The sequence below is a fragment of the Lissotriton vulgaris genome, chromosome 2_2, assembly GCF_964263255.1.
Source record: "Lissotriton vulgaris chromosome 2_2, aLisVul1.2, whole genome shotgun sequence".
Lineage (NCBI taxonomy): Eukaryota > Metazoa > Chordata > Amphibia > Caudata > Salamandridae > Lissotriton > Lissotriton vulgaris.
This window is the reverse complement of record NC_141688.1, coordinates 129803673-129831191: the sequence shown is the minus strand read 5'-3', so window position 1 is coordinate 129831191 and position 27519 is coordinate 129803673. Positions and strand designations below refer to the sequence as shown.

Genomic DNA, 27519 nt, shown 5'->3' with positions numbered 1-27519 from the left:
TGGGGTTGGCTGTGGTAGTTGTAAGGGATGGTGGGTGTAGGTAGGTGTGGAGAAGGGTTAAACATTATTACGTATGGGGTTGCCACTGTGAATTGGCAGGGATATAATGGTATAAGGGAAAAAAGGTTTGCATTAAAGGGGTGCAACAGGTAGAGATTAGGATAAGACTTGATGCAGGTCTATTTTCGGTACACAAATGCAGTGGCGAAAAAAAATCTGACCATTTTATTTTATATTGCTCTAGATTATATCTGTGTATGAGTTTCACAGTTTGACTCGTAAAAGATTTTGTAAATGCAAATGTGTTCGTATATAAAGATGCAATTAGCCTGCTTTTGCTTTAAAAAAAAATGCTAAAGTGAACCCACTTTTGTACTTGAACATATCAAATCACTTGTAAATAGGTTTCTTTAAGGACGTCATTCTGTAGCAAAGACTAATACATATTTATCTTCTGTGCACTTTAGAGTTTCCTCATTGTTATTCTGTCTCTAGGGACACAGCAGGGCAGGAAAGATTTCGAACTATCACAACAGCATATTACAGAGGCGCAATGGTAAGTGTGTTAGTCTTTTTCATTTGTCCAGCAAGGATATAGGGTAAAGGATATTGCGGTTGTAACACCGATCGAATGTGTGTGTGTGCTCCGTTCTGTTCAAATTAGTCTATTAAATGTGCAATGGTATGTACTAAAGGGATAAACTTGGGTGTATTTTTTGGTTGATCTCCTGCAAAGAAGTTTCTGATGAGTTATATTTTTTTCTCCCAAATTTGTGACATAATAACTTTTTCACACAACTTAGACAAAATCTAACTTTTCTAGTGCAGGTTTTGGCCAGATATAACCAAAAGCAACAAGTATTGTTTTTGGAATGGATTTAGGCAAATCACTCTGTAGAATTGCTGTTGTGCACCAATATCCATCCTTCCAGTGTATAGATCATTCACACTATTCATTTGCGTAAAAGGAAAATCCTATCGAGCATTCCATTGTTTTACAGGTATGGTCTACTAGACGAACTGAAAGACTGTGCTGAACATTCAAAACCTGGATGAATGAATAAAGTTAATATAATGCCACTATGTGGCCGATTAGAAGATATCTAGCGAAAAACAAAGTTTAGAATGCGCTGATGCCCTAGTAGACTGGGCAGTTGCAAAAAAGAGGATTACTAATCCAAAGTCTTTTATTCTGGTTACAATAAATAATCAAAGACTTGCTGAATTTAAACGCTTACACGAAGTAGTAGGTTGAGGTCATATTACTTTGAGATCTTCCTGACCTAGTTTCTTTCCTACTGGTAGACCCTTAAAAGTTTAAGCAGGAATTTATTTTCTTAATTTGACCTCCCCCACCACCTTCCTCCAGACTGACAATTACATAAATAGCTATAAAATAATCACTATGAAATGATTACAATTAAAACAAGTAGAGATTTAATATTATGACCACCGTGACCTGCTTCAAATAGTCCAACATTGCTAGAGCACAGGGGAAGGAAGTGGCGGTCTACCCATGGTTCAGCCTTCAAAACACTCAGGCCCATGCTGGACCTCAGTGTGGCCTTGGACCAAACCTTTTATGGGACGGAAAGGTGCCGGAGTAATTATATTGACCGGATTGAAGTGGGATCACTTTTTCTTCAGAAGTCTCATACCAAACAGTCCTTTATCAGTTCTGTATATTGGTTAAAAAACGTAGTAGTCGCATTAGTGTTTTTTTTTTTTTTTTGGTAAGAACTCCTCCAGTACGATTTTATAATCCATGATGGCAACCACAGGCATGATCTCTGCCTGTTCGTTATTACCTTATCTGAGTGATCTGTGGCAGAAGATGGGGGTGGGGTGTGAATAATGCTGTAGAGAGGAAAGGAGATTTTTGGTGTGGCATGCAAAATAGGAACTTCGGTTAAAATGAAAGGAGTCATTAAAACTAAATAAGACGGAATTACATTGATCTTCGAGAGGCAAATTTTAGATCAGAGAAAAGTACAAAATGCAAACAAACCTCCAAGGGACTGAAAGGCATGGTGTCTAGAGCTAAAAGAAGAAATATCGACTATATAAATATGCCATATGTTGTGCACTACAAGGGTATAAGCCTGTAATAAAGTTCCTCCGCTTAATTCAGTATGTGTTGTATGGTATTTCTCAGCGTGTGGTGAAAAGGATGAGGACAATATCCTCGAAACAGTAGTAGTCTAATTCATTTTTTTAAATATATATTCAAAGAAAAGAGGCTAATTCTCACCAAATGTTTGGGGTTCTGCGTGCACAGGTTTATGGTCAATCATAAGTAAAATCAAATTAAGCTGTGGTAGGTGCACTGATTAAAATAATTCTAGTGGCAGTGGGATTCCTAGGAAGAGTGAGACTAGGCTACATTGGCCTAGATTCATGAAGTTTGTCTTGGAGCAGTTCCAGTAGTACAAATAGTTTGAAAACAATGGGTGTAAATTGGTCTGTCTCGCATTTGAGGGGGGCGACTCCCACTCTGTTAGGGTGACATATATTCACAAGGGCAACAGATGAAGATGGAACGCCACTTCCGTGGTGAACAAACCCATGTGAAAATTAGTTGTCATTTATGGGCTTAATTGTGATAGATCTAATTAAAAAAATGTTATGATCGATAGGGCTGAATGAACCTACATTAATAGGAACCATCTGTATCTCACAGTAATCCAGCAACTAAACAGAGACGAGATGATTAGAAAAATAGTATATAATGATGAGCTTGAAGATTTTGCTTCCAAGCAGTGGTTGGTAACTCGTGCAGTAGCACGTTTTTTTCTCTCCAGAAATGCCTGAAATCTTATTGTTCACTTAAGCATTCAGCAAGTAATTGAGCTAAAATTGCTACTGTTCCAGGTAGACTTGGCAATCTGGAATTTCTAAGCTGTTCCCTTGAATGCTGAACCTGTCTGGTCCCTGGTGTAGCTTAAGGGGTACATTAGTTAGAACATTAGCTCATCCAAGCTTATTTACCTAAATACTTCTCTGTAGCTGAAAGGTACGATGTTGGCACTGTATTAAAGACAACTTATGAATGAATGAAATTAAATTTGTTTTTTATAAAGGGCATGGCTACTCAGAAGCATCCCAGCGCTGAACAAATGAAACCAGAGGGAGAATCCAGAAATATGGGAAGAGCCAGGTTTTTAACTGTTTCCGTAAGATGGAATGGGAGGGTTCCCTACGGGGTGGAAGTGGGAGAACGTTCCAAAGCCTTTGGTATTGTGTGAAAAAAGCCTGCTCCCACTTCTAGTTCTCTTGATTCTGGGCACTTTTACCTCCCAGAGAATTGTGGACTACGCACAGAGCCTTAAAGTAAGTTCTTTACTGCACTGGAAGCCAGTGCAGGGAGCTCAGAGCGGGCTTTGCCGAGCAGCTATGGCTGGTGCCAGTGAGCAATCGTGCCTCCGCGTTCTGAGCAATCTGGAGCCTAGCAACCACCGCGGTGGGGGTCCCAGATAGAGGGCGTTGTCTTAGTCTATTGTAGTTGGGATCAGAGCCTGTGTCAGTAGCTTTTTAGCTGAAGGGGGGAGTAGGGGCAGGACTTTGCGAAGCATTTTAAGCAGGCCGTAGCCTGACGCTATCGTCCAAGCTTGAGTTTTAAAGGAGAGGTCTTGGTCGAGCCATATGCCTAAGCTTTTTATTTCACGCTTTGAGACCGGGGCTGAGCCCGTGCAAACTGGCCAGAGGTACTTGAGGCTAGAGCTTAGGTGGTTGCCGAGCAACATCAGCTCGGTTTTGTCGCCATTGAGCTCAAGATGGGAGAGGCTCATCCATTTAATCACTTCCTCCAGACATGAAAGAAGGTCAGTGGATAAAAGTCTGGCTCAGGAAAGAACCCGGAGGGACTCCACACTGCAAGGGTAGGGGATCTGAGAATATGTCCTCTTCGAACACCTGAAAGCACCTACCTTCCAAAAAAGATTGAAGCCAGGAGAGAGCTTGGCCCAACACTACTTTGTCCCTGAGACGGTTGGCCAGAATTTGATGGTTCACCGTGTCTAAGGCCGCGCTCAGGTCAAGGAGAATGATCGCAGCCGAGCCTCCTGAGTCAAGGATTTTTCTTGATTCCTCCACTACTACTAAGAATGCGGTTTCGGTTCCTTGGCGTTGACGGAAACCTGTTTGAGGTGTTTGAGATGGATGGAGTAGGTCGTGAGATTTTCTGCCATCTTGCTTACTCCAGGAAGGAGTTCGGTAGGCCGGTAATTGCCTAGGTCATTAGGGTCCAAATGAGGTTTCTTTATGAGGGCTTTGACCATGGCTCTCTTCCACTCGGGGGGGGGGGGGGGGGGGGGATTGGGCGAAAAGGCCAAGCCCGAGGCGAAGGAGGCATTATTATCCTCAAGATAGGGGGAGCAACTATTGAGGCAGCCATTTTCAACACGTAAAGGGGTGAGGGGTCAACCGGCAATCCACTTTTCACCGAGGCAAAAATAGGCAGAAAAGACTTCAGGGTCAAAGGGGTGATGGTCTCCAAAAGGGGGGCATTCTCGGCTCGACTGGAGGCTAGACTGTTGGTGATGACAGCATTGTCTTTCAAGGGGAGGAGCTTGAGAATATTTTTTCTTGTAGAAAAATGTTCAGACATAAATAGAGAAGTGTACAGACATGAATACAGTTTTTCCTTCCTGCTTTTTATATGGCCTTCTAATATAGAGTAACTCTACACATCTTAGAATAGTAGGCACCAGCTGAGCGGCCTTTGGATCGAGATAGCATGTACCCAGCCCTGTGTCATGGCTCATACTTGTTTACCTTCTTTGTTTTTCATGGCCTGAGCTGGAAAATTCCAGTTTAAGCGGGACTCTAGAGGTGTTGGAAATGTATATTTTGTGTTACCGTGTGGACGAGGGGCAGTCCCACGGCAGTAATCTGAGGAGACTGGTCAGACTGGGCTCCGCTGCAGCGTATTACTAATAAACGAGTTGGTTTGTATTCTCTACTGTCTGACCGACTCTTCATTTATTGGGAAGGCGGAGAGGTGGTCGTGAGTGACCCGGGTGACCCTAATTAGGTCACTTCCTTCATTTTGCGCCTGAACAGGGACTCAATCGGGTGTGGTGGACGGGGCCGCGTCAGGTCGGACTGGCGTATTTGGGATCCTGACATGACCGAGCTTAGTTATCGCAGCTGCCCGCCTGTCTAATCGGGCGGCGCCTCGTCTAATGGTGATCCCGGCTGGGGTCCTGAAAGGTGAAACCCTTGAAATTGGCTGATTGGTTCGAAGAGTAAAAGCAAAACCAAAGGGGATGATGGACGGAGTGTTGAACATTGCAAGCACTCACCCCCAGTCAACTGATCTGGGTTTAATCCATCATCATTCTATAGCTAACTCTGCCACCCCAGTTCAAACATTGCCATATGCAAATCAGTCTGACCCTGCGCCTCATGGTCCGAAGAGGTGGCAGGAGAGAATAACTTTATTCGACCTGTGTGCACCAGATGAGTTTGTCTCGATTCTTGGTAAATATGGCACCGTCCTGAATATTTTTGCATTATGGTCTGGAGACTATTTCTTTGGTTGTCTGTGAACTTGATAGGTCTGCGGACCCCTTTGGAGATACAGGGTGTCTGTGGACCCTCTGCCAGGCGACTTGGTAATTTGTCTTTTTCTTGAAAACGTCTGGGGTTGAACTAGTGTTTGGCACTTGTAATGCTGAGTCTGATTTGAAGAATTGGTGCGGTCTGTGGCCGGGTATTGGTCTTTGAGTTTTCAGTGCGGTCCAAGGACGGAACTGGGGGAAGGAATTGGTAAGTCATTTGCTGGGTACAAGTAGCAAATCTTTTTCTCTTTATTCTATAAGATGCCCTGTTTTAGCAAGCTCTGCTGTTTGGCGTGCCGTTGTTGCCATGCTGATGCTCAATTGGAACAGAGGCAGCCTGCGCCTCCGAAAGGCACCCCAAACTTCGACATATATGTGAAGCATGGCCCTATTATGTTTAGTAAATTATGGTACAAATATACGAGGGACAACGCTGAGTTAGTGGCCTTTGACAGGTACTTTTGATGAGTAGAAATTGAATTTCTTGCAGGATAAATTGTTTGCAAAAAGTAGACAGTCCATGTTGGACTATCTTCAGGTATGGCAAAAGGACGCTACGCAAAGACTTAGAAGGAGACCCGGAGAGGGAAGACGCAAAGGGTATAGAGTGTGCTGACCGGAAGTTTAGATTGCAATGTGATAAGTCTTATGTCACACACGAAGAAGGTGTTCTCTTTGTGGAGGATCTGTTAGATGTGCAGCCACCACCTCCTTACACCCCGCAGAGGTATATACAGAAGCCCCGCCTACCCAGCCCTTCGCCTCTCATGCTGCCGCCTCTAGTTCCCCAGCCCCTGACTTTGCCGCCTTAGATGAAGCACCCCTCGTGTCCTCTTAGGCTCCGTCGGCCGAGATTGCAGCGCTTCTAGGCTGATCTGTTGTGTCCGTTGCCTCTGGCTCTTCCTCCTGTAACCTCTGCAATGTCCTCCCCTCACTCCCTTTCCTCGCCTTTTGCTGTACGCTGGGACTCTGGTTCAGGGACTGGATGATGGGGATCGGGAGGCTGCTAAGTAAAGAAGTGGACAAGTGTTGATTCTGTCTGATGTGGGTGATGCAGAGAAGAAGATGGTGGCTGACTAAGCCTCCCAGTAGGCCCAGAGTCCAATTTACAGTGTGGAGGATGTGTGGAGTGTACTGAAAGATTACGAGCACTTTGTACAACAGCATGCCCCAAAGCATATGTCGGCTACTCTGATTGGGCTGTGGGAGCAGTGTTTTAATGGTGTTGCCACCCAAATTATCTATGATATTCGGGACAGTGTGTATGGTGCCGGCATGACCCCTAATGACGTTTTTAGTAATGTTACCACGTTGATTGGATACCGAGGGAGGTGGATCCAAAAGAGCCCGACTGCAGTGTCACAGGCCCCAATGAGGGAAGTACATCCCATCTACCACCCGAACTACCAGAGCTTCGAAACTGACAGGACCAAGTCATCAGGCAGCGAGTAGATTCCCGTTTCCAGGAACAGTGGGTTTATACTTCTTGAAAAGGAGTGAGGTTTTGTCTCTTAAGACTCAGTTGCCCGACCCTAGAAAAAATCTGACTGCTTATTACAGAGTAGACAGAGGCTGCGTCTTCGGTGATGACGCTGGCCGACATTGAGATGTTTTTCGGCTTGCTGGTTGATATTTGGCGGCAGGTGCACACTCAGTACCACGTAGTGGAGTTGGGTGTCACATGGGACAAGATCAGGGCATGGGACAAAGAGAGCAAGCCTGGCCCAGGTCGAATTATCACATATATGCGCTCGTTGATCGCACATAGAAGAGTAGATTGGGATAAGTTAACAGAATGTCACCAGAAGATAGATGAAAGTAAATCTGATTTCTTCACTAAGTTTAAAGGTGGTTTTGGATTTCAGTGGACAGGGCTTGTCGATGGAGGGAGGTATCCGATTGTTTGACACATTTGTTACGAACCTGCTTTCTGAGATCGCAACTCGGTTGCAGGGTTCGGAGAGCACTTGGATTGCTTCCTCCACATTGGTAACAAGTATGGCACAGTATTATGAACACAGAGAGAACGAGTAGAAGGTAGAGAAGAAAAATAGGGAGCTGAAAACCAAGGTGTTGCTTCAACAGGTGTCCCGGGGCCACGGTAGAGGAAAGGGCATTGGTCCGGCCTGGCAGCTGCCCCGCACTAGCCGGCATACTACGCCCGTGGGGCTGAACCAGTGCACATATTGTAAAGAGGAGGGGCATTAGCATAGGGAGAGTCCGACGCTGTTGCAAAGGGTTGAGGCTCCGAGGGGACGGGGAGCTAGTGGCTATGGCGGAGACCGGGGAGGTGAGGAACAGCCAGGTCGGTCTGAGCAGATTTATTTTGATGATCCAAGGGGACTACAGTATTACCATGATGATTATGATTTGGGCGAAGTGACAGGACTTATCCACGGCTAGGACAGCTAAAGGTAGGGTGAGCGATCCGTTCAGATCCCTGTGGATCAGCAGGGACCCTATGTTACTGCTGATCTTCAGGGCTCAGTGAAGAAATGCTTGATGGACACGGGTGCAATGAATAGCTCTTTCTCATTCATTGGTCCACGGGGCAGCCCTGTCTGGCCAAAATAACGTTTCGGTACGCTTCTCAAGCATACCAGTTGTGAGCCCCATCTCTGAGCCACTGGCCTCAATTACTGGTCCTTTTAAAGTAGATTCGCCCTTCTTATTAACGTCTGACTGTGGGGAGAATTTTTTGGGTTTGGACTTGAAGTTACATGCAACTATTTTGTCCTCTCCTGATGGCGTCTATATGACCATAGGACCCAAGGTAGTCCATTCCAAACAATGTTTGTCAAAGGATGAGCGTCTTCCCGCTGAGTTTAAGGAGGTGCTGACGACATTATGGGCTAAAAGTGACACGGATGTAGGGCTATTGCAGATACCTCCGGTCTCCATCAGAGTTAAGGACAATGCGATTTTGTCTCGTCTTCCCCAGTACAAGATACCAAAGGCAGGAGAACTGGCTCGATTGCAGATTATACAGGATTTGATTGCATCTGGAGTTGTTGAAGAGACGACTGCGAATGTGTGTAATAGCCCTATTCTTCCTATCCTAAAAAGGGCACCATCGGGTACCCCAGGTGATCACCCTGATGTCTACTTCTTTGTGATTGATCTGCGTGAGGTGAATGTTATTGTGGTCCCTCAGTACCCTGTTGTCCCCGACATCACTGCTCTCCTGACCATGATTCCTCCCTCAGCCAGATACTTTTCTGTCATTGATTTGAAGAATGTTTTCTTTAGCATCCCCATACATCCAGATAGCAGGTACCTGTTTGGGTTCTCCTTGGTCGGCAGACATTTTAGATTGTCGGGATCCTCAGGTCTATACTGAAAGCCCTAGTATCTACAGCCAATCTTTAAAAAGTCAATTGGACTCCCTCGTCCTACCCTCCAGTAATGTCGTATTGCAGTACGTGGGTGACCTCTTAATAGCTTCTGATACTGAACACGGTTGCAAGGATGCAACAGTTAAATTGTTATATTTGGCCCATCATGGACATAAAGTATCCCTTTCTAAATTTCAATATTGTCGACAGGAGGTCACCTACGTAGGTCACCTACTGTTGAAGGAGGGAAGAACACTAACACCTGAGCACATTGCTGCCATAACTATTTCCTAAGATGCAACGGGATGTGCGAACCTTTATAGGTATTACTTCGTATTGCTGCCACTGGATCCCTAACTTCGCTTTACTAATGAAGCCCTTGCTGCGCCCCACTACTAAAGATGTGCATGAACCCCTGCCTTGGACGCATGACTGTCAGCATACTTTTGACCAACTAAAAATAGCTCTTTGCTCTGCACCTGTACTTGGCACTTCAGACTATCAGAAGCTGTTCGTGTTGTACGTACACGAAACGGCTGGCTGTGCGCTCTGTCTTAACACGGTCCTTTGGAGGTAAGCAAAGGCTGTGTGCGTATTTCTCTGCTCTGCTTGACAACGTCGCCAGAGCCCTCCTGAGCTGTCTGAGAGCGGTCACGGCTGTGACCATTTCTATCCAACAGGGCGTGTCCTTGATACTGATCTCACAGTAATGGTCCCGCATGCTGTGGATACACTTTTGAACAGAACAGAGCCTCAGCACCTTACTAGTGCACGTCTGACTGGCTAGAGCTAACCCTGTTTGCACCACATCTCACCATTAAAAGATGTGCCCCCCTGAACTCAGCCACGTTACTACTCCTTCCCTCAGAGTGAATAGATGGATGTGTAGACCAGACTGATGTTCCCCTATCTGATCCCCAAGGGGAGGTATATGTTGATGGCTCTTGCTCTTGATAGCCACCAGGTGGCCCAACAACAGCAGCCTATGCTATCACCATCCTAGGTACTGTAGTTGAGACATCACAAGTTCTCTATTAATCAGCAGAGGCTGCAGAGTTGGTGGCCCTTCTTCATGCCTGTGAGTTGAGTGTGAGACTGGCTGTCAATATATATACTGACAGCCAGTACATGTTTGGCATGGCTCACAATTCTGGGTGGAGAGGGTGTTCCTAACGTCCCATGGGATGATCATACAGAACGGCCCACCAATACACAGACTTTTGTCAGCCCTGGCACTCGCTAAGAAATTTGCAATAGTGAAGTGCAGTGCTCACAAGGCAATAACTGATGATGTTGTGAGGGGGAACCCAATTGCAGATTAGATCGCAAAGGAGACGGCACAGCCTAAAATGAAGAGGATGTTTGTGGCAGGTCCAGCTAGATCGGTGCCTAAAAATGTGATGTTTGAGGACACACTGAAGAAAATATCTAGGAGATTCAGAGTGAGGCTACAATTGAGGAGTTGGCAATATGGCAGCAGAGCATGGCTAATCTGGATGAGGATGGGTGCTGGAATGACCAGTCCAGAAAGCAGAGATGGATGGTACCAGATGCATATGTCCTTCCTTTGGTTACCGTGGCGCACAGGCCAGCCCACATTCGTGCGAAGGGGATTTGCAGGCTGCTGGACCCGTATGGCGAAACTACTATATTCCCAAAGTTGCAGCCCATCTGGTTAAGTACGATTCAGAAAAGGGGGTGGTGATGAACAGTGTCTGAATTAAGCAAACCACTCTTACTGAGTCCAAAGATGAGGGCTTGATCCATCACCGTTTTTTATCTCACTGATGCACTGGACCAGGGACAGACTAATCTGAGCTGGGATGGTGCAGTGAGCTAAATAACGGTGATGGATCAAGCCCTGATCTTTGGACTGGGTAAGAGTGGTCTGCTTAATTCAGACACTCTGTTCATCCCCACCCCCTTTTCTGCATCGTTTTTGGCCACTATAGGTGTGGCAGGGTATACTCAGACATGAGTCCCTTGCTCACTGCACCATCAGGATTCAAGCAAGCCGGGCCGACTTCGGCTGAAATGCCAGAAACCGGTCCCCGGTAGCTTGTCTCCTTTCCAGTGAAGAATTGGCTTGGTAGTCTGGTTCTGAGCTGGGATGGTGCAGTGAGCTAAATAACGGTGATGGATCAAGCCCTGATCTTTGGACTGGGTAAGAGTGGTCTGCTTAATTCAGACACTCTGTTCATCACCACCCCCTTTTCTGCATCACCTGGTTAAGTACGGCATGCTCTGGCTGATGCACAATCCTGGGAAGAGTACCTCCACTCCTGTTGGCAGTTTTGAACCTCCTTCCTTCCCCTTACAAGGTTCTCCAGATGTCTTACATCGAAATGGAACGAGCCAATAACTTGAAATATGTGTTGGTGGTTGTCTGTGCATTCAATAAATGGATTGAGGCCTACCCTACTAAAGAGAATACCTCCATGGCGACTGCGTAGGTACTCTTGAAAGAGTTCTTCCTGCGTTTTGGTGTGCCCCGTTTGATTTGGAGTGACAATGGCAGCCTCTCTGTTTGCGACGGTTTGCACATTAAAAAATAGTTTAATGCGGTGAACCACCCCTAGTCAGCAGGCATGGTCGAGAAGTACAATGGTACGCAAGCTTAAAATGGCCAAGATCAAAGAGTACAAGATGGCAGTGGCCAGATGCTTTACCCATAGCGCTTATGTCTACGAGAGTCACAGCTCACTCTAGAACAGGATTGTCCAAGTATGAGGTCATTTTTGGACGCCTGGCAAATGTTTGGGGCATGTTGCGACCTCGCAGGTTCACCGACATAGAATACCCCTTGCTTATAGACTATTTTATGAGTTCACTAAAAATGTGCGTTCATTCACCAAAAGATCGCTGACACATTGCAGCAAAATCCAGAGGGTCTGGGTCACTAGATACAGCCAGGGGATTGGATATTGGTCCAGAATTTTCAACGGAAGAGCAGCTTGGAGCCATGCTGGAAGGGACCCCTGCAGGCCCCTATAGCCCCCAGGGCAGTGGTGAAAGCAGACGGTCATGAGAATTTACCCACAGTACCCATTGTAAGAGGGTACCCCTACTGCTGCCCTACGACTGGTGGGGTCGCGTATGGGATTGGGAGACTGATCAGGTGCCCCGGTTCATGCCCTTTTCGGATGCCCGGCTCATGTGGACACCTATGGAGGAGGAGAGTCATGCAGTACTGAATCAGGCGGTGCCACCTGAAGTTAAGGCCACCCAGGAGCCCCAGCCTGTTAGCCCACCTGATATTGAGTCACGTCCAGTTGAGCCCCAATCTACCAATCTGAGTCCGACCCTTTGTTCCTTGGTCCCCTTGAGCCTGCCCCCTTGTTCTCTGAACCCGCTGTGCCTGGAGTGTTGAGGTACAATTTGCACCCCCGTAAGAGGAGCAGTGCACCAAAGGGAAAGTCAGATTAGTAGGGATGGATTGCATTGCTGAAGGATAGGGCAAATGTATCCTGCCAGTGGTACCAACGATAGCTTAGGGAAATAGAGATTGATGCGTTATTCGGGGAATCACCGAACCGGGCAAACAAACTGTGTTTTCAAGGAGAAGGTATTTTGCCCTGCAACATGGCAGGGCTCGACAAATCTGAAAAATTGTACTAGTCCTGCAGGTCTAGTAACTTGGAAAATCCCCTCGACCCAACTGCAACCTACTTGACCTCTGTCTCTGAAAACAGAGCAAAAGTGACAAGTTAACAAGATTTAAAGGCATCTTTATTGCTCAGTCCCTGTGTGAGAAATAAAAATGCCTTTAAATATTGTTATCTTGTCACTTTGGCTCTGTTTTCAAAGACAGAGGACAAAAGTTAGTTTGTCTTCCTACTCGCCAGAAAGGGCGAGTAGGACCTAAAAATAGCTCGTCCTCATCCATTCTCCCTCGCAAATGCGAGCGGGCGAGTGGATTTGTCGAGCCCTGCATGGGATCTGGATCCGAGCTAAACTAAGAGCTCCACCGCCGGTGCTCAACAGCTCCTACGTCTAACTAACAATATTTGGTCTTAATTTCTTGCTTTTATTCCTGCTTGGCTCCAAGTGTAAGTCTTTTCCGCTGTTTACAAGAAAGTATCCCTTTGGTCAACCCATTCGGGAGAAAAGAGCAGACTTTCACAGCTCTGCGTCCTGGGCGGGTTGGGCCTGTTTCGTCCTCATGGTCTGTGAAAAGTAAAGTTGTGTCCGTAGCAATTATTCTCATTTCTTTGATCTTGATACTTGAGGTAATGTACTTTCTTGAGGAGAAATATCTTGTGCATACTTTGGTATTACGCCTGTTCCCCCCCCCCCCCAGCATATCTTTGTTACTCTGGCGTCTCAAAAGGAGGAGCACGGGAACTCTTATTAAGATAATGTGTTCAGACCTTGCATCAAACCCACACTGCTTATAATGCGACAAAATGATGGGTATGTTGGTTGTTGCCCTCAGTAACTCCTAGAAGTGAGAACTTGCTATCTATGACATTGTCATAGGTTAGTAGTTGTGAGGGAAGGTTTGCATTGCTTAGCACGGTCCGTTTATTTCATCAGGCTGACACATTGCAACGAAAAAGTACTATTTCTCGTACCATGACACAGAATGTACGCACCCCCTGGTGCTCCCACAGGCCGAGAGCCGTTTGACAGGTTGTTCTTGAGCTCTTGCATGCATGCGTCCAAGGGGGTTAGGAAGGAAAATTGGTCTCAGGTAGAAAGGGACAATTTTCTACAGTTCTACACTTCAGAATACTCTGAGTCATTTCAGACTCGCAATGCAACTGAAGATAAGCAGGTACCCTTGTCAGTGGTGGATGCCATGGCTCCTTTCTGCGTTCAGGGGGCTGGAGAAATGGAGGTGGTGGAGAGCTCCACCCCTGTCTTACAATCAATTGTCTCAGCCACGGTCATTTCTCGGCTGGACTATGGGAATGCCCTTTACTTGGCCATCCCAAAGAAGCTTCTGAGGAGATTAGAGGTTGTGCAGAATGATGCGGCCAGGTTAATTTTTAGTCTCCCTAGGTGCACGCGAGCCACCCCCCTACTTCACAAACTGCACTGGCTACCTATTGAACAGCGTGTGCAATTTAGGAGCCTGTGTATAGCCCACAAGGCTATGTATGGGGATGCACCAAAATACATAAAAGACAGAGTGCAAAAGTACGTGCCTGGTCGGTGCTACGTTCTTCGGAGGCTTGTAGGCTAGCCCCTTCCAGGTACAACTTTATGACTAAAGGGGGCAGATCGTTCTCGGTCCTCCTTCCACGGATCTGGAACGATTTACCGGAGAGCCTGTGTAAGGAACCGGCCCTGCTCCCCTTTAGAAAGCTGTTAAAAACACATCTGTTTAGAGTGACTTTGACATCTGTCTAATGCTCCGTCCTTACAGACATGCAGTGACCTGCTCCTTCTCTGAAGCGCTTGGAGACCAGTGGTGATTTGCGCTATATAAAAATAAAATAACATAACGGGCAACATTACCTATTTCTTGAGAGCAACAAAAAGTCCACCCCTGATTCCGCCACCTAATGTCTATTTTGTTTGTGGAGCTCATGGTTATGTTTGGCTTCCTGAAGGGTGGTTGGGAAGATATTAGCTTTTTTACCTCTTGCCACCTGTGTATATGGCCCCTCCCATTTACCATAGGGACCACCGCCTACAGTGTAAAGGTGCCCATGTACTCTGGTTTAAGAGAATGATTATCACTGATGACATAGATCAGACAGACACCACCCTGCAGCAGTTCAAGACTCATTGAAAGACAACATACCCTTCTGGGGACCTATGGCTAACAGTCTTAACATTAGACTGCTCACTAGGGTGGTGGAAGGAGTAGTTAATATAACTGAAAGGATTTTGACAAATATTACAGTAGAGGTTCAGGCTACGAGACTTGATGCCCTCCAAAATTGTATGGTTTTAAACGCCCACCTAGCTGAATGGAGTGGGGCCTGTTGCATCATCGGCAGTAGCTGTTGTGTGTACATCCCTGACCACGCCCCCACTGTATACGCTGCTATACAGAAATTGCATAGAATAGCCGCCTATATACACCAGGAGAATGGTATATGGTCATTCACAGGATGGTTCTGGGGCCTGTTCGCCACTTGGGGTTGGAAGATCCTTATTTTTCTAGTTGCCATAGCGTGCATAATTATGCCATTCTGTCTGTGCATACACGGTCTCCCTGCCTATTGTGCCTGCTGTGAATCGATGTTCAAGGACCCCTAGGCTTGATTCTAATGCAAAGACTGATGATGCAGGGTATTCAGGATTTGATGAGTATAGACTAGAGTATTTTTGAATATTGATTACATGTGCTTAACATTTTAGAGTATGTTTCCACTGACAGTCCATATGTTAGCAATAATAGTTTAAGTGTGAATGCTTCTTTTCCCCGCTTTAAAATTGTAAAGACCCTTCCCTGATGGCACCCATAATTAGCATGAATGCAAAAAGAAGAGTCTGTTAAATTAGAAATGCTCTTTCCGTAATGCACAGAATCGAATGTTCCTTTGCTATGCTCAAATTCTATTCCGTGTTAAGTTGGCATTCATGGCGCCACCTTGTTCTATAACTGAGATTAAGCTTCTGTCTCATAATCTCATAATGCTTGCCTCAGCAGAAAGGCTGCCCCTGCGCCTCCAGCTTGTACTTCTCAAGGTTGAAGCTTCTTTGCACTAATCAATGTACTATCTATTAATGCATACCTTTTCTGTTAGATAGACTCGTTCCCTCATCTTAAAATGGTGGGCACCGGCCGAGCGGCCTTTGGGTTGAGATAGCATGTACCCAGCTCTGTGCCATGGCTCATCCTTGTTTGCCTTCTTTGTTCATAATAGCCTGAGCTGTGAAATTCCAGTTTTGGCAGGACTCTAGAGGTGCTGGAAATCTATATTTTGTGTTACCGTGTGAATGAGGGGGCAGTCATCTCAGGAGACTGTTAAGACTGGGCTCCGCTGCAGTGTATTACTAATAAACTAGTTGGTTTGTATTCTTTACTGTCTGACCGACTCTTCATTTATTGGGAAAGCGGGGAGGTGGTCGTGAGTGACCTGGGTGACCCTAACCGGGGCACTTTCTTCAATCCCAGTTTCACGGTATGCAGGTGTCATGTCCTCTGGTGTTTGGCCCTCAAGACCTTGGACCAGGTACTTGTGTCCATACACTGCTCCCATTTTTGGAGCTACTTTTTTCCCTGTTTCCAGCACCCCATATTTGTGCTTTTGTTTTCAGTCCATCTCCCATACCCCTGTCCATGTAGCTTATATTACCTCCCACCTGTCCCCCTTCATGTTGCTTTTTAGGTAGAGCCTCGGGAGCGCATGAGCTGCTCTGCAAAGCATGCTGTTTTTGTGTATGGACTTCAAGCCCCACCCACTCTCCACCCATATTTTTCATTGGCTTGTCGTCCTTCGTAACTGCTGGCTTCTTATTCATTAAAAGGCCTGTTAATCCCTCCTTACTACCGCCTTGTCTTCATTAGTAACCTCCCATGAGGACTGGCCCTTTTACTTCTGTTATTATACTGTAGGTTTATTTAGTCTGTAAGCACTATTTTCTTTAATGAGTTTCTGGTACTGCAGCCACAACGTACTTTCCTGCAACATTTAGCGCGCCATGCACCCTTTCACTTTCAAAGCAGCCTGGGACAAATGTGAATGCTTCTTTGCAATGAAATAGGTCTTGTATTTGAGAGTTTGAGCTATTGGCATTATAAATTACAGTAGCTTAAACTCTCGCAAATACGAGGCTTATTGCATTACAAATATTTTTTACGTTTACATAAATGTAAAAAATATTTGCAGTTATTTTAGTGACGATCAATCCTGCTGTATTTACATTCCATTTTTTTTATTGCCTAGGTTTTGCAGCCTGAATCGTTCTTCATTCACTATGCTGTGCATTATTCCGCGGTCTAGTGGTTGGGTCCGGAATCGTAGTATATTTTCTCTTTTTTTTTTTGTGGCGCAGGTGGGCGTCGACGTCTCACCATTTGGTGTCCTCCCGTGACGTCGGCGTGGTTCCTCCGGAAGCTCCAACCTTTGGGCGCTATCTTCAGATTCTTTTTTCCGCCATTGGTTCTGGATCGCCACCGAGAGGTTCCAGAGTTTTTGGAAAGAGGAGAGAATAAAGCAGAAAACCACCGAAAAAGTTGGAGTTTTCATCTCTCAATCAAGAACACTGAGCGGGGATGACTAAGAAGGAGAGGAAGATAAGAAACTTCGACATCCAATGGAGAATGCGCATACAGGGGCCCCCTGATCGCAGGAATGGACAAAACACCTTTCAAATTTTGCCGTAATTGCCACCACATGTACGCGCAGAAGGACCAGCACTCGGTTTGCAACCTCTGCCTGCCAATCGACCACGAAAGCAAGGATTGCAACGCCTGCTCTGCATTCACCCCGAAGTTCCTCAGAGTAAGGGAAAGACAGAGGAGAGCGAACTACGCCATGCAGGGCGAAGGACAACCTCCGTCGCTCTGGGACTTGAGCCTCTCCAGCGGAGAAGAGGACAACATTGCCGAGAGACCGATATGAAGTCTACAAAGGAGGTAAGAGGGACGTCGACCCCTAAAATCCGGACAGACTCATGAACATCAGAGCCAATGTCCTCTGAAGAAGCACTGGCGTCAAAGCAATTGACAGCCGCAGCTGCGTCCACGACCAAATAGCCCAGCGGATCCTTCGAAAAGGATTCCCAGCCGGTGAAAAGTCAACCTAGGTCGTCAAAGCACGCCCCCCTGCAAAGGCACACTAGACGCCGAAGGAAAAAGAGCCGAAGGCGACTTCGACCTCAACATTGACGACATCGAAGAGAAACTCCGAAACTCTTGGCCCCGACCAGGCGGCCGAAATGGAGAGGAAAAAGAGAAGGCTCGAGGCCGAAATGGACAGTATCCTCCAGAGAAAGGATTTCGACGAACGGATGAGCAGATACACCATCCCTTTGAAGCCCTCGATGGTTGTCGAAGTAGAAGAGGAGTTCGACGCCGAAGATCTGCCAAAAACTCCGTAACCTACAAAGCAGCAGAACGAGGAGGGCCTATATTACTACGAGGGAGAAGGCGAGGAAGACAAACTAACTTGGTGTCAACATCCTCGTTGGCGCAGGAACTGGATTGGCAGGATCTCGACACTGAAAGCCCGGAAGAGACCTTAGAATCATATCCCCCGAGGTCTTCACCTCCAGACAACATTGGCATCTATAACATGGTCATCAAAAATGCTACAGCAACGTAAGGGGTTACATTAGAGGAAGAGAAACCAAAAGCTTGCTTCCTCTTAGAGACCCTGCTCCCCACTCAAACTAGGAGCCAATTCCTGCCCATGCTTCCAAGTGTTCTGGACCAGGGCAGGGAAGCCTTCAAGGAGCCATCAACCTGCAGGTCTGTCACCCCTAGAACAGAAAAAATATATAAACATTCCTCTAAGGACCCAGCATATATCCAGGGATCCGTACCAGCTGACTCAATTATGACAGCAACAGCCAGATAGAGGGCCAACATTCCCACAAACTCAGAGCCACCTCCAGACCAAGAGAGTAAGAGGATAGACCTCACAGGAAGGAAAATGGAGAGGAATGCAGCAATTCACTGGCGCAATGCAAACTCCAATGCACTATTAAACAGACATATGTACCAACATTGCGAGGAGGTCGGACAGCTGCTAAAACACCTCCGAAACTATACCAGCAGAGGGCAACACACCTGGTGGAGGAAGGCAAGAACATGGCCAACTCCTGCCTGAAATCGGCCTTTGATGCGGCCGACACATCCAGTAGGCTCATGATGATTGGAGTGACGGAGAGGAGGCATGCCTGGCTGAGGATTTCAGGTTTCAACCCGGAAGTCCAGAATAATATTCTTAACACACCCTTCAATGCCAAAACACTGTTCGGTAGCCAGTAGATGAGAAACTGGCACAGCTCAAAAAAGACAATGAAACTGCGAGGTCCATGGGATCGCTGCAGTTCAGGGGAATGAGAAGTGGCACCCCCTCAAGGAGGCCGAAAGTACTGTTTGAGGCTGGTGATTTGCGCACTCATTGGTAGTGCATACAAGGCTTTTTCAATGGCTTCCGCGAATGGCGATTGTTTCATTGGAATGTACAGCCTTTTTTTCACTAAACATGCTAATGTGACATGTTATAAATATCAAGTAACAATGTGTATTTAATGTGTTTATATTTGATTTTGCTGAACTCAGCCCGTGGGTAAATCACTGAGTCTGTTGTTTATTTCCTTTGGTATGATGCAAATACCAGGTGACTGTGTATATATGGCTCTGAACTCAGTTTGCTTGTTCTCGTGAAAAAGCAGGTTTCACCTGCGAAAGGCGTCGAGAAAAGCTGTTTCTTTGAATAAAAAGCGCTTTGCAACACTCAAAGTGGCCCGGATTTCTTTCTTACACCAAGGAGAGTGTTTGGCTTGAATAATTGGGATTCGCTACCCCGTCCGAGGCCCGCCACTGGAAGCGGCAGGGATCCGAAAGCGACTTGGTTGGCTGGAGATATATATATATATATTTTTTCCAAGAACTCAGTCTATTCTCCATGGGGCTGGAAAAGAACGAATCAGACCCAGTTAGGTGAATTTGCTTAATTTTATTTCAGTGCATCCTCTAGTCCGCCATGACTCGTTTCGGGCTCCCAAGCCCTTGATATATATATATATATATATATCTCCTCTATTCCTCTTCAGGAAAAGAGTACGCACTCAAGGGCTATATAGGTAAAGGCTTTTTTATTCAATTATGCCTCCTTCAACCCAGCAAAGAGAGACTCGTTTCGCCTGTCACAGCAGGCTTTCTCAGTCTAGTGAGCCCCATTTTAATGGTGGCCTTTATACTCCAACAAAATCATAGACCTAAAGAGTTACTTTGTTACTCATAATCGGTTACATGTTTAGAATATGGTGTTCAATTATCTTAAGTATTTCATTGAAAGTATGTACAATGTGGCTATTAACATCATAAATGATTGAACATATCACGATGCCTCAACTATTATCAATATGCGCATAATGCTGCCCACACCACAATAGTACAACAGATATAAATTTGAAAGCACACCAACATAATAAAAAACACCTTTATGTTAGTATTGAAATAGTTGAAAAAACAAGGCAGCATTATTTAACCATAGCACTTGGTCGCATAGCTGACTTTCATATTAAACATGCTTCGCGCTGCGCTAAATATCTGGCAGAGGAGACCTGCTGAAATTAAAACGCGTATTCATCATGGAAAAGCCCCAAGTGAAATTCATTTTAAAGTCACGTTACATTTCTATAGTCAAGGTTTAATATACTTCACAGCGCAGGCGGGGTCGTACACCCACCTTCCACCTGCGTCCCGCTCTAGAGCTGTTCTGAGTGTCCACATGGATATTTAAAAGCCAAGAATCAGCGGGTATGTCCACCACGTTGCATCGCAAACCTCTAGACAGAGTCAAATGTCGTGTGAAACACCTCTGCTCGCACAATGCACCCCCAATGTTCCATGCAAATACGGCAGAACTCAAACAACGGAGAGCCGATCAGATCTGGCAACGTGGACAAACTCCATTCCACGACGCTGTGGCGTGGCACAGCAGTACGTCTATCTTCCCCGCTGGGCAGCACAAGCCTGGAAAAGTTGCAATTAAACCTACGTTCCTCAGGGCTTTATAGCACATTAATCATCATTGTAAAATCAGCAAACCTCCTCTCATAGCGACATGTACTCTCTGCGACCAAACAGATGCGAGGTAGGGGGAGGCCAATTATACAAAAATTGTTAAGCCTTCTAGTCCTCACCGCGTGACATGGTGTCCAGTCACCATGAATAACGCCGGTCTTTCGAGTAGGCCATTTCTAGTCATGAAAGGATTTGACCCTGCGCTAAATGCCAAGTGGCTTCCTCGCTGCATAGGTACTGCTATATGTGTGTGTGTGTGTGTGTGTGTGTGTCACAACACCAGTTTCGCAATCCCAAGAACTACTTCAAACGAGTGCACTCAGGAGCCATATACCGGGTTAAAGCGAAAGCGTAAATTTCATTTATTGGAAAAAGACTTTAGAATAATGGAAAAGGATGAACAAAGATGGCACAAAGACAAGAAAAAATGAATCCGAAGACTGCGTCTAAAGGGGAAGACACCAAAGGGTGGGACGTCGACGCCCACCTGGTCCACGGAAAAAAGAGAAAAAATACTACGCTTCCGGACCCAACCACTAGACCGCGGTATAATGCACAGCATAGTGAATCCAGAAAGTCTTCAAGATGCAAAACCTAAACCTTACCGGTAAGAAACTATTCGTTTTACTGATGTGGAGACTCGAACTCTGTTCCCCAAGTCCTAAGTTGCAGCTTTTAGAGGTTCTCTCCTGCTGGTTTCCCTACTCAGCCACCCCTTCTACCTTTTGCTGCCCCCCCCCACCCTCCCACCCAGCCACACAGCTTTGTCATTGGTGTGCATATTAGCTTGCTATCCCCTCCCACCCCCTACTCTGTACTCTTATGCTACTGCACTCTGCCACTGCACATTACTCTGTGCCACTACACTGTATGATACTGTGTTCTTTACATCACTGTGCTTCACTGCATTTTAAACTACTGCACATTATGCTACCTTGCGCCGCTGCACGCTACCTTGCGCCGCTGCACGCTACCTTGCGCCGCTGCACGCTACCTTGCGCCGCTGCACGCTACCTTGCGCCGCTGCACGCTACCTTGCGCCGCTGCACGCTACCTTGCGCCGCTGCACGCTACCTTGCGCCGCTGCACTCAGTTTAGCTCCACTGCTCTTGACACCAATCTAATATGTCACTGAACTCTGCGCCACTCTACTCTCCCCACTCTGGGCCACCCCAGGCCGCCCCACTCTAGGCCTCCCCATGCCGCCCCACTCTAGGCCTCCCCATGCCGCCCCACTCTAGGCCTCCCCATGCCGCCCCACTCTAGGCCTCCCCATGCCGCCCCACTCTAGGCCTCCCCATGCCGCCCCACTCTAGGCCTCCCCATGCCGCCCCACTCTAGGCCTCCCCATGCCGCCCCACTCTAGGCCTCCCCATGCCGCCCCACTCTAGGCCGCCCCATGCCACTCTAGGCCGCCCCATGCCACTCTAGGCCGCCCCATGCCACTCTAGGCCGCCCCATGCCACCCCATGCCACTCTAGGCCGCCCCATGCCGCCCCATGCCACTCTAGGCCGCCCCACTCTAGGCCGCCCCATGCCACCCACCACTCTATGCCGCCCACCACTCTATGCCGCCCACCACTCTAGGCCGCCCCATGCCACTCTAGGCCGCCCCATGCCACTCTAGGCGGCCCCTGCCACTCTAGGCCGCCCCATGCCGCCCCATGCCACTCTAGACCACCCCATGCTGCCCCATGCCACTCTAGGCCGCCCCACTCTAGGCCGCCCCATGCCGCCTACCACTCTAGGCCGCCCCATGCCACTCTAGGCCGCCCCATGCCACTCTAGGCCGCCCCATGCCACTCTAGGCCGCCCCATGTCACTCTAGGCCGCCCCATGCCGCCCCATGCCACTCTAGGCCGCCCCATGCCACTCTAGGCCGCCCCATGCCACTCTAGGCCGCCCCATGCCACTCTAGGCCGCCCCATGCCACTCTAGGCCGCCCCATGCCACTCTAGGCCGCCCCATGCCACTCTAGGCCGCCCCATGCCATTCTAGGCCGCCCCATGCCATTCTAGGCCGCCCCATGCCACTCTAGGCCGCCCCATGCCGCCCCACTCTAGGCCGCCCCATGCCGCCCCACTCTAGGCCGCCCCATGCCGCCCCACTCTAGGCCGCCCCATGCCGCCCCACTCTAGGCCGCCCCATGCCGCCCCACTCTAGGCCGCCCCATGCCGCCCCACTCTAGGCCGCCCCATGCCGCCCCACTCTAGGCCGCCCCATGCCGCCCCACTCTAGGCCGCCCCATGCCGCCCCACTCTAGGCCGCCCCATGCCGCCCCACTCTAGGCCGCCCCATGCCGCCCCACTCTAGGCCGCCCCATGCCGCCCCACTCTAGGCCGCCCCATGCCGCCCCACTCTAGGCCGCCCATGCCGCCCCCCTCTAGGCCGCCCCATGCCGCCCCCCTCTAGGCCGCCCCATGCCGCCCCCCTCTAGGCCGCCCCATGCCGCCCCCCTCTAGGCCGCCCCACTCTAGGCCGCCCCATGCCGCCCCACTCTAGGCCGCCCCACTCTAGGCCGCCCCACTCTAGGCCGCCCCACTCTAGGCCGCCCCATGCCGCCCCACTCTAGGCCGCCCCATGCCGCCCCACTCTAGGCCGCCCCACTCTAGGCCGCCCCATGCCGCCCACCACTCTAGGCCGCCCCATGCCACTCTGGGCCGCCCCATGCCACTCTGGGCCGCCCCATGCCACTCTGGGCCGCCCCATGCCACTCTGGGCCGCCCCATGCCACTCTGGGCCGCCCCATGCCACTCTGGGCCGCCCCGTGCCACTCTGGGCCGCCCCGTGCCACTCTGGGCCGCCCCGTGCCACTCTGGGCCGCCCCATGCCGCTCTAGGCCGCCCCATGCCGCTCTGGGCCGCCCCATGCCGCTCTGGGCCGCCCCATGCCGCTCTGGGCCGCCCCATGCCGCTCTGGGCCGCCCCATGCCGCTCTAGGCCGCCCCATGCCGCTCTAGGCCGCCCCATGCCGCTCTAGGCCGCCCCATGCCGCTCTAGGCCGCCCCATGCCGCTCTAGGCCGCCCCATGCCGCTCTAGGCCGCCCCATGCCGCTCTAGGCCGCCCCATGCCGCTCTAGGCCGCCCCATGCCGCCCCGGGCCGCCCCATGCCGCCCCGGGCCGCCCCATGCCGCCCCGGGCCGCCCCATGCCGCCCCGGGCCGCCCCATGCCGCCCCGGGCCGCCCCATGCCGCCCCGGGCCGCCCCATGCCGCCCCGGGCCGCCCCAGGCCGCTCCGGGCCGCCCCAGGCCGCTCCAGGCCACCCCAGGCCGCTCTAGGCCACCCCAGGCCGCTCTAGGCCACCCCAGGCCGCTCTAGGCCACCCCAGGCCGCTCTAGGCCACCCCATCCCACGCCACTGCACTGTATACCAGTCCATGCCATTGCACCCTACACTACTCCACTCTATGCTAGGTAGATCCACTGTAAACCCCCTGCACCCCTCGCCGCTCCATTCTTCACCATTCCACTCTAGATCACTACTCAATTCACTGTGCTCTACAGTACTCTAAGCTGCTCTACTTCACGCCATGTCACTCTATTCCACAATACTCTATTTCACTCACACTGGTGTACAACAAGGCTACAAGACATTGGCAAAGCCACAAGCTACGCATAGGTAAAAGCTAGTGGCTTTACCAATGGATGTTTTAATGAGCAAAGTAGATACTGATTTGGTGATCACTCACTGTCTGGGATTAGGGTGGTTCTTAAGACTCTTCCATGATGGATGGCTATGAAGCTTCCATTCCCCCATCATTCTTTCCTTAAGTTATGGTCTCGCTCCAAAAATCATGTTGATTCCTCTGGATGGCAGGTTCAGTAAGTATATGTAAGGTTGTGCATTGTAAAATAGTGTGTTGAAGTGATCTATTGTCCATCCTCTGGATTTTCAGTTGAACATCTAAAGTATTTTCGATGCAAGATAGTGAAGGATTCCCAGTAGTTGTGAACATAGAGGCCAATAGTGCAGGAGTTTCCATTGGTCAACAACTTAGTGAATTAAGTCTTGTGCGGAATTTACTTAAGTATTTCTGCAGTATGTTTCATTAAAAAAAAGGGGAGTGAATTGTTATTTGGGAACTGTGATCCTCTAATATTAGTAGCCTCCTGGTGGATTTAGAGTTCTGTTAATAATTGGCTTCTGCTTTGGAAATTTTGTGTGTGTGTCTCCGTGTGTGTGTCCCCGTACCCTAAAATATTCCCCAGGTGTCTGACTGGTTCCAGAAAATCTTGAGCAGTACCTCTGTGTGCAGGTAGGTGGTGTTGACATTTCGATGTCGAAAGATACGTGCGCTGCACCCATAGGCATCATCCCATCGCACTAACATCAGGTCTTTTCATTCCGTGCCAGCAGTGCAGAGCTACTTGGGTCACTTTTTAAAACTTTTTGCTACACTTTGTTTGAGCTTTGCTCCCAGTGTGCTAGGGACATGCTTCCCAACAAGCCCACAGGCTTTAAGCCATGTGAGGAATTCCACAGACGGATGTGTCTCTGCAGTGCCCTTGCTTTTCCAAGGCCTGCATCCTACTGCAGGTCGATGCGCCTGAAGGAGATTCACAAGCAGGCAACGAAGCTTCTGGCGGTGTAACAGAAGAAAGCTCTGCACCCATCTCGTTCCACAGATGATCCTCTTCTCACTCAAAGTTCTCATATTCGATGTAGGATAGATCCAAAAAGTTGACGTGGAAGCGTTCTTTGGCCTTCTCTGAGCAAGCGCCGTGCTTTTAGGCCCGCCCCCGCACTCCACAGGCGAAGTCGCTTGCCTGATGCGCTGTACACTTTCCTGAGTTACCAGTAGCAATTTCTGCCCAACTTGAGGAGTTTTACAGTACTATGCATTCCTTCTTTGGACCGTGGCTTCCTCTAGTGTGCCTTTGTGCTCTGCAAAGCCGAGAGGTGCCCCTGCTCAGTTACTTTTGGCGGGTTCACCCTTTATGCCAGCCGACCCTCAGGATCCGCCCCCGGAATGTACTTTGCATTAAGATTTGCTAAGCAATAGCTAAGAAGCAGCCTATTGAAGGCTTGTGGACTCCTTCCACCAGGGCCAAAGCCGCTAATAGTGCTTTAGCACGCGGGGTACCAGTCCTGGACATCTGCCAAGCATCTACGTGGACATCCCCTCACACGTTAACGAATCAATGCAGCTTAGACAGTCCAGTCTGTCACAACAGACATTTTGCTTGTTTGGCCCTCCAGGATTTCCTAGTATGAGCTGCTTCGCAGACCCCCGGGATAGGACATATTGCTTGGGTAACTATTTTAAGATGAGGACTCTGGGTAGATGTCTAACAGAAGACCTAGTTACTTACCTTCGGCTAATCTTTTTCTGGTAAAGAGAGTACATCTAACCGCAGATTTCTCGCTATCCTTCCTGTTCTGCTAACCAGATTCTTCACCCTAGTATCAGATTAAATTGTGCACACTGGTCAAAAATCATTCTGGCGTGGCTCCTGTTTTTGACACAGAAATACGCATGAAAGAAACAGATGTCAGCACACTGGGGTGGCGCTTATATAGGCACGGCACACATCACAATGCGGAGTTGATCGATGCAACCTACTGGTGTGCAGAGGTACTGCTACTGATTGTCCAGATCCGTTCTAATACCTGTGGAATATTTTAACCACATGGCTGCTGGGCGTTTTCCCCCCCCCCCTGTGCTGGAAAATGCCATTTTAGTGGCACTATGACGAGCTGAGCTCGTCATCAGCACACGACACCCGTGGGTGATGACGAGCTCAGCTCGTCATCAGCATCGAAAGGGTTAAGGTGAGGAATCTACAATGAATCTTTTCCAGAAAAAGCATTGATGAAGGTAAGTAAATTGTTCGTTTTTACATTCTCAGACTCCACAAGTAGCATATGAAAGACATTTTAAAGCTTTCTTCTGCAGACTTATACAAATACACACATTCACCAATACTTTTTGGGATGTCTGTTGAACCCAGGTGCTGTATAGCATGTGATATAAGCGTGCCTTTATTTGAAATGATTTATGTTTACACAATAAACAGCCTTGTTTAACGAGAATCCACTTGTATTTTGTGAAGTCTCTGTAATTATTGAAACCACTTCTCGTTCTTTATTTTCCTTAGGGAATCATGCTAGTATATGACATTACAAATGAAAAGTCTTTTGAAAACATAAAAAACTGGATAAGGAATATTGAAGAGGTAAGTGCTCATAAAATCTTCACAAATACATACATATATATATATATATATATATACAATCAAATGTTTTGTATATGCTTGAAAACCAGGTTTTATTTATGCTTGACTTGAGTCCTCTGGTAGGGTGCGTTTTTAGAAATAGCTGTCTATGTTCAGTTAATTTGGACTGAATACTTATGCCATTGCTGAGACTTTCAGGTGCTATGGTCATAACATGAAAAAGTGATCTTATAGAAACATAGAAGAAGAGAAAATGGCAAATAAATAAAATTGAAAGCAGCCAAATGGACACATTAACCAACTTAATATTTGCAATTTGAATGTGCTGTGTAGTGGCACAGTGGATGACGGAAGATGCCGGAAACGAGGATATTTGCAGGCCTGGTGTCTAGTGCTACTGGCCTGTGGTCAACCTCTGAATTTATTTTGGGGTGCAGTGGTGGGAAGGGGCAGCGTTGGAGTCAGCCTAATCTGCCTGGCTGACAAGCGTGTGATCTTTGCACACCCAAGCTAAGACGCCATCAGACTGGAGGCAGAAGTGGAATAAAAAAGATTCAGAAAAAAGGCATTAGGCGTTTTTGTCTGTGCACTCAGGATCTGGACCAGAAACCTTTCTAACCTATCCAAATTCAGGAATGATATCCTGATGCACCTCCTTTTTATTTTTCCGAACATTTTTATTTTTATAAAATCTTCAGTGTACACTTATTGTAAGCAACTGACATTGCATATGACAAAGATATACAAATATAACTGCACCGATTGAAGTGACTCCCCCGTTGCT

General features: G+C 48.2%; 1 protein-coding gene across 1 annotated transcript in view; it reads left to right on the top strand.

Annotated features, from left to right (window-relative positions):
• RAB8B (RAB8B, member RAS oncogene family) overlaps window positions 1–27519 on the top strand; it is a 207615-nt gene that overhangs the window by 61399 nt on the left and 118697 nt on the right. Inside the window, exons 3-4 of the mRNA XM_086959445.1 lie at window positions 496–556; window positions 26658–26735. Of these exons, the coding sequence (XP_086815571.1) occupies window positions 496–556; window positions 26658–26735 (139 nt within the window). The remainder of the gene's footprint in view (window positions 1–495; window positions 557–26657; window positions 26736–27519) is intronic.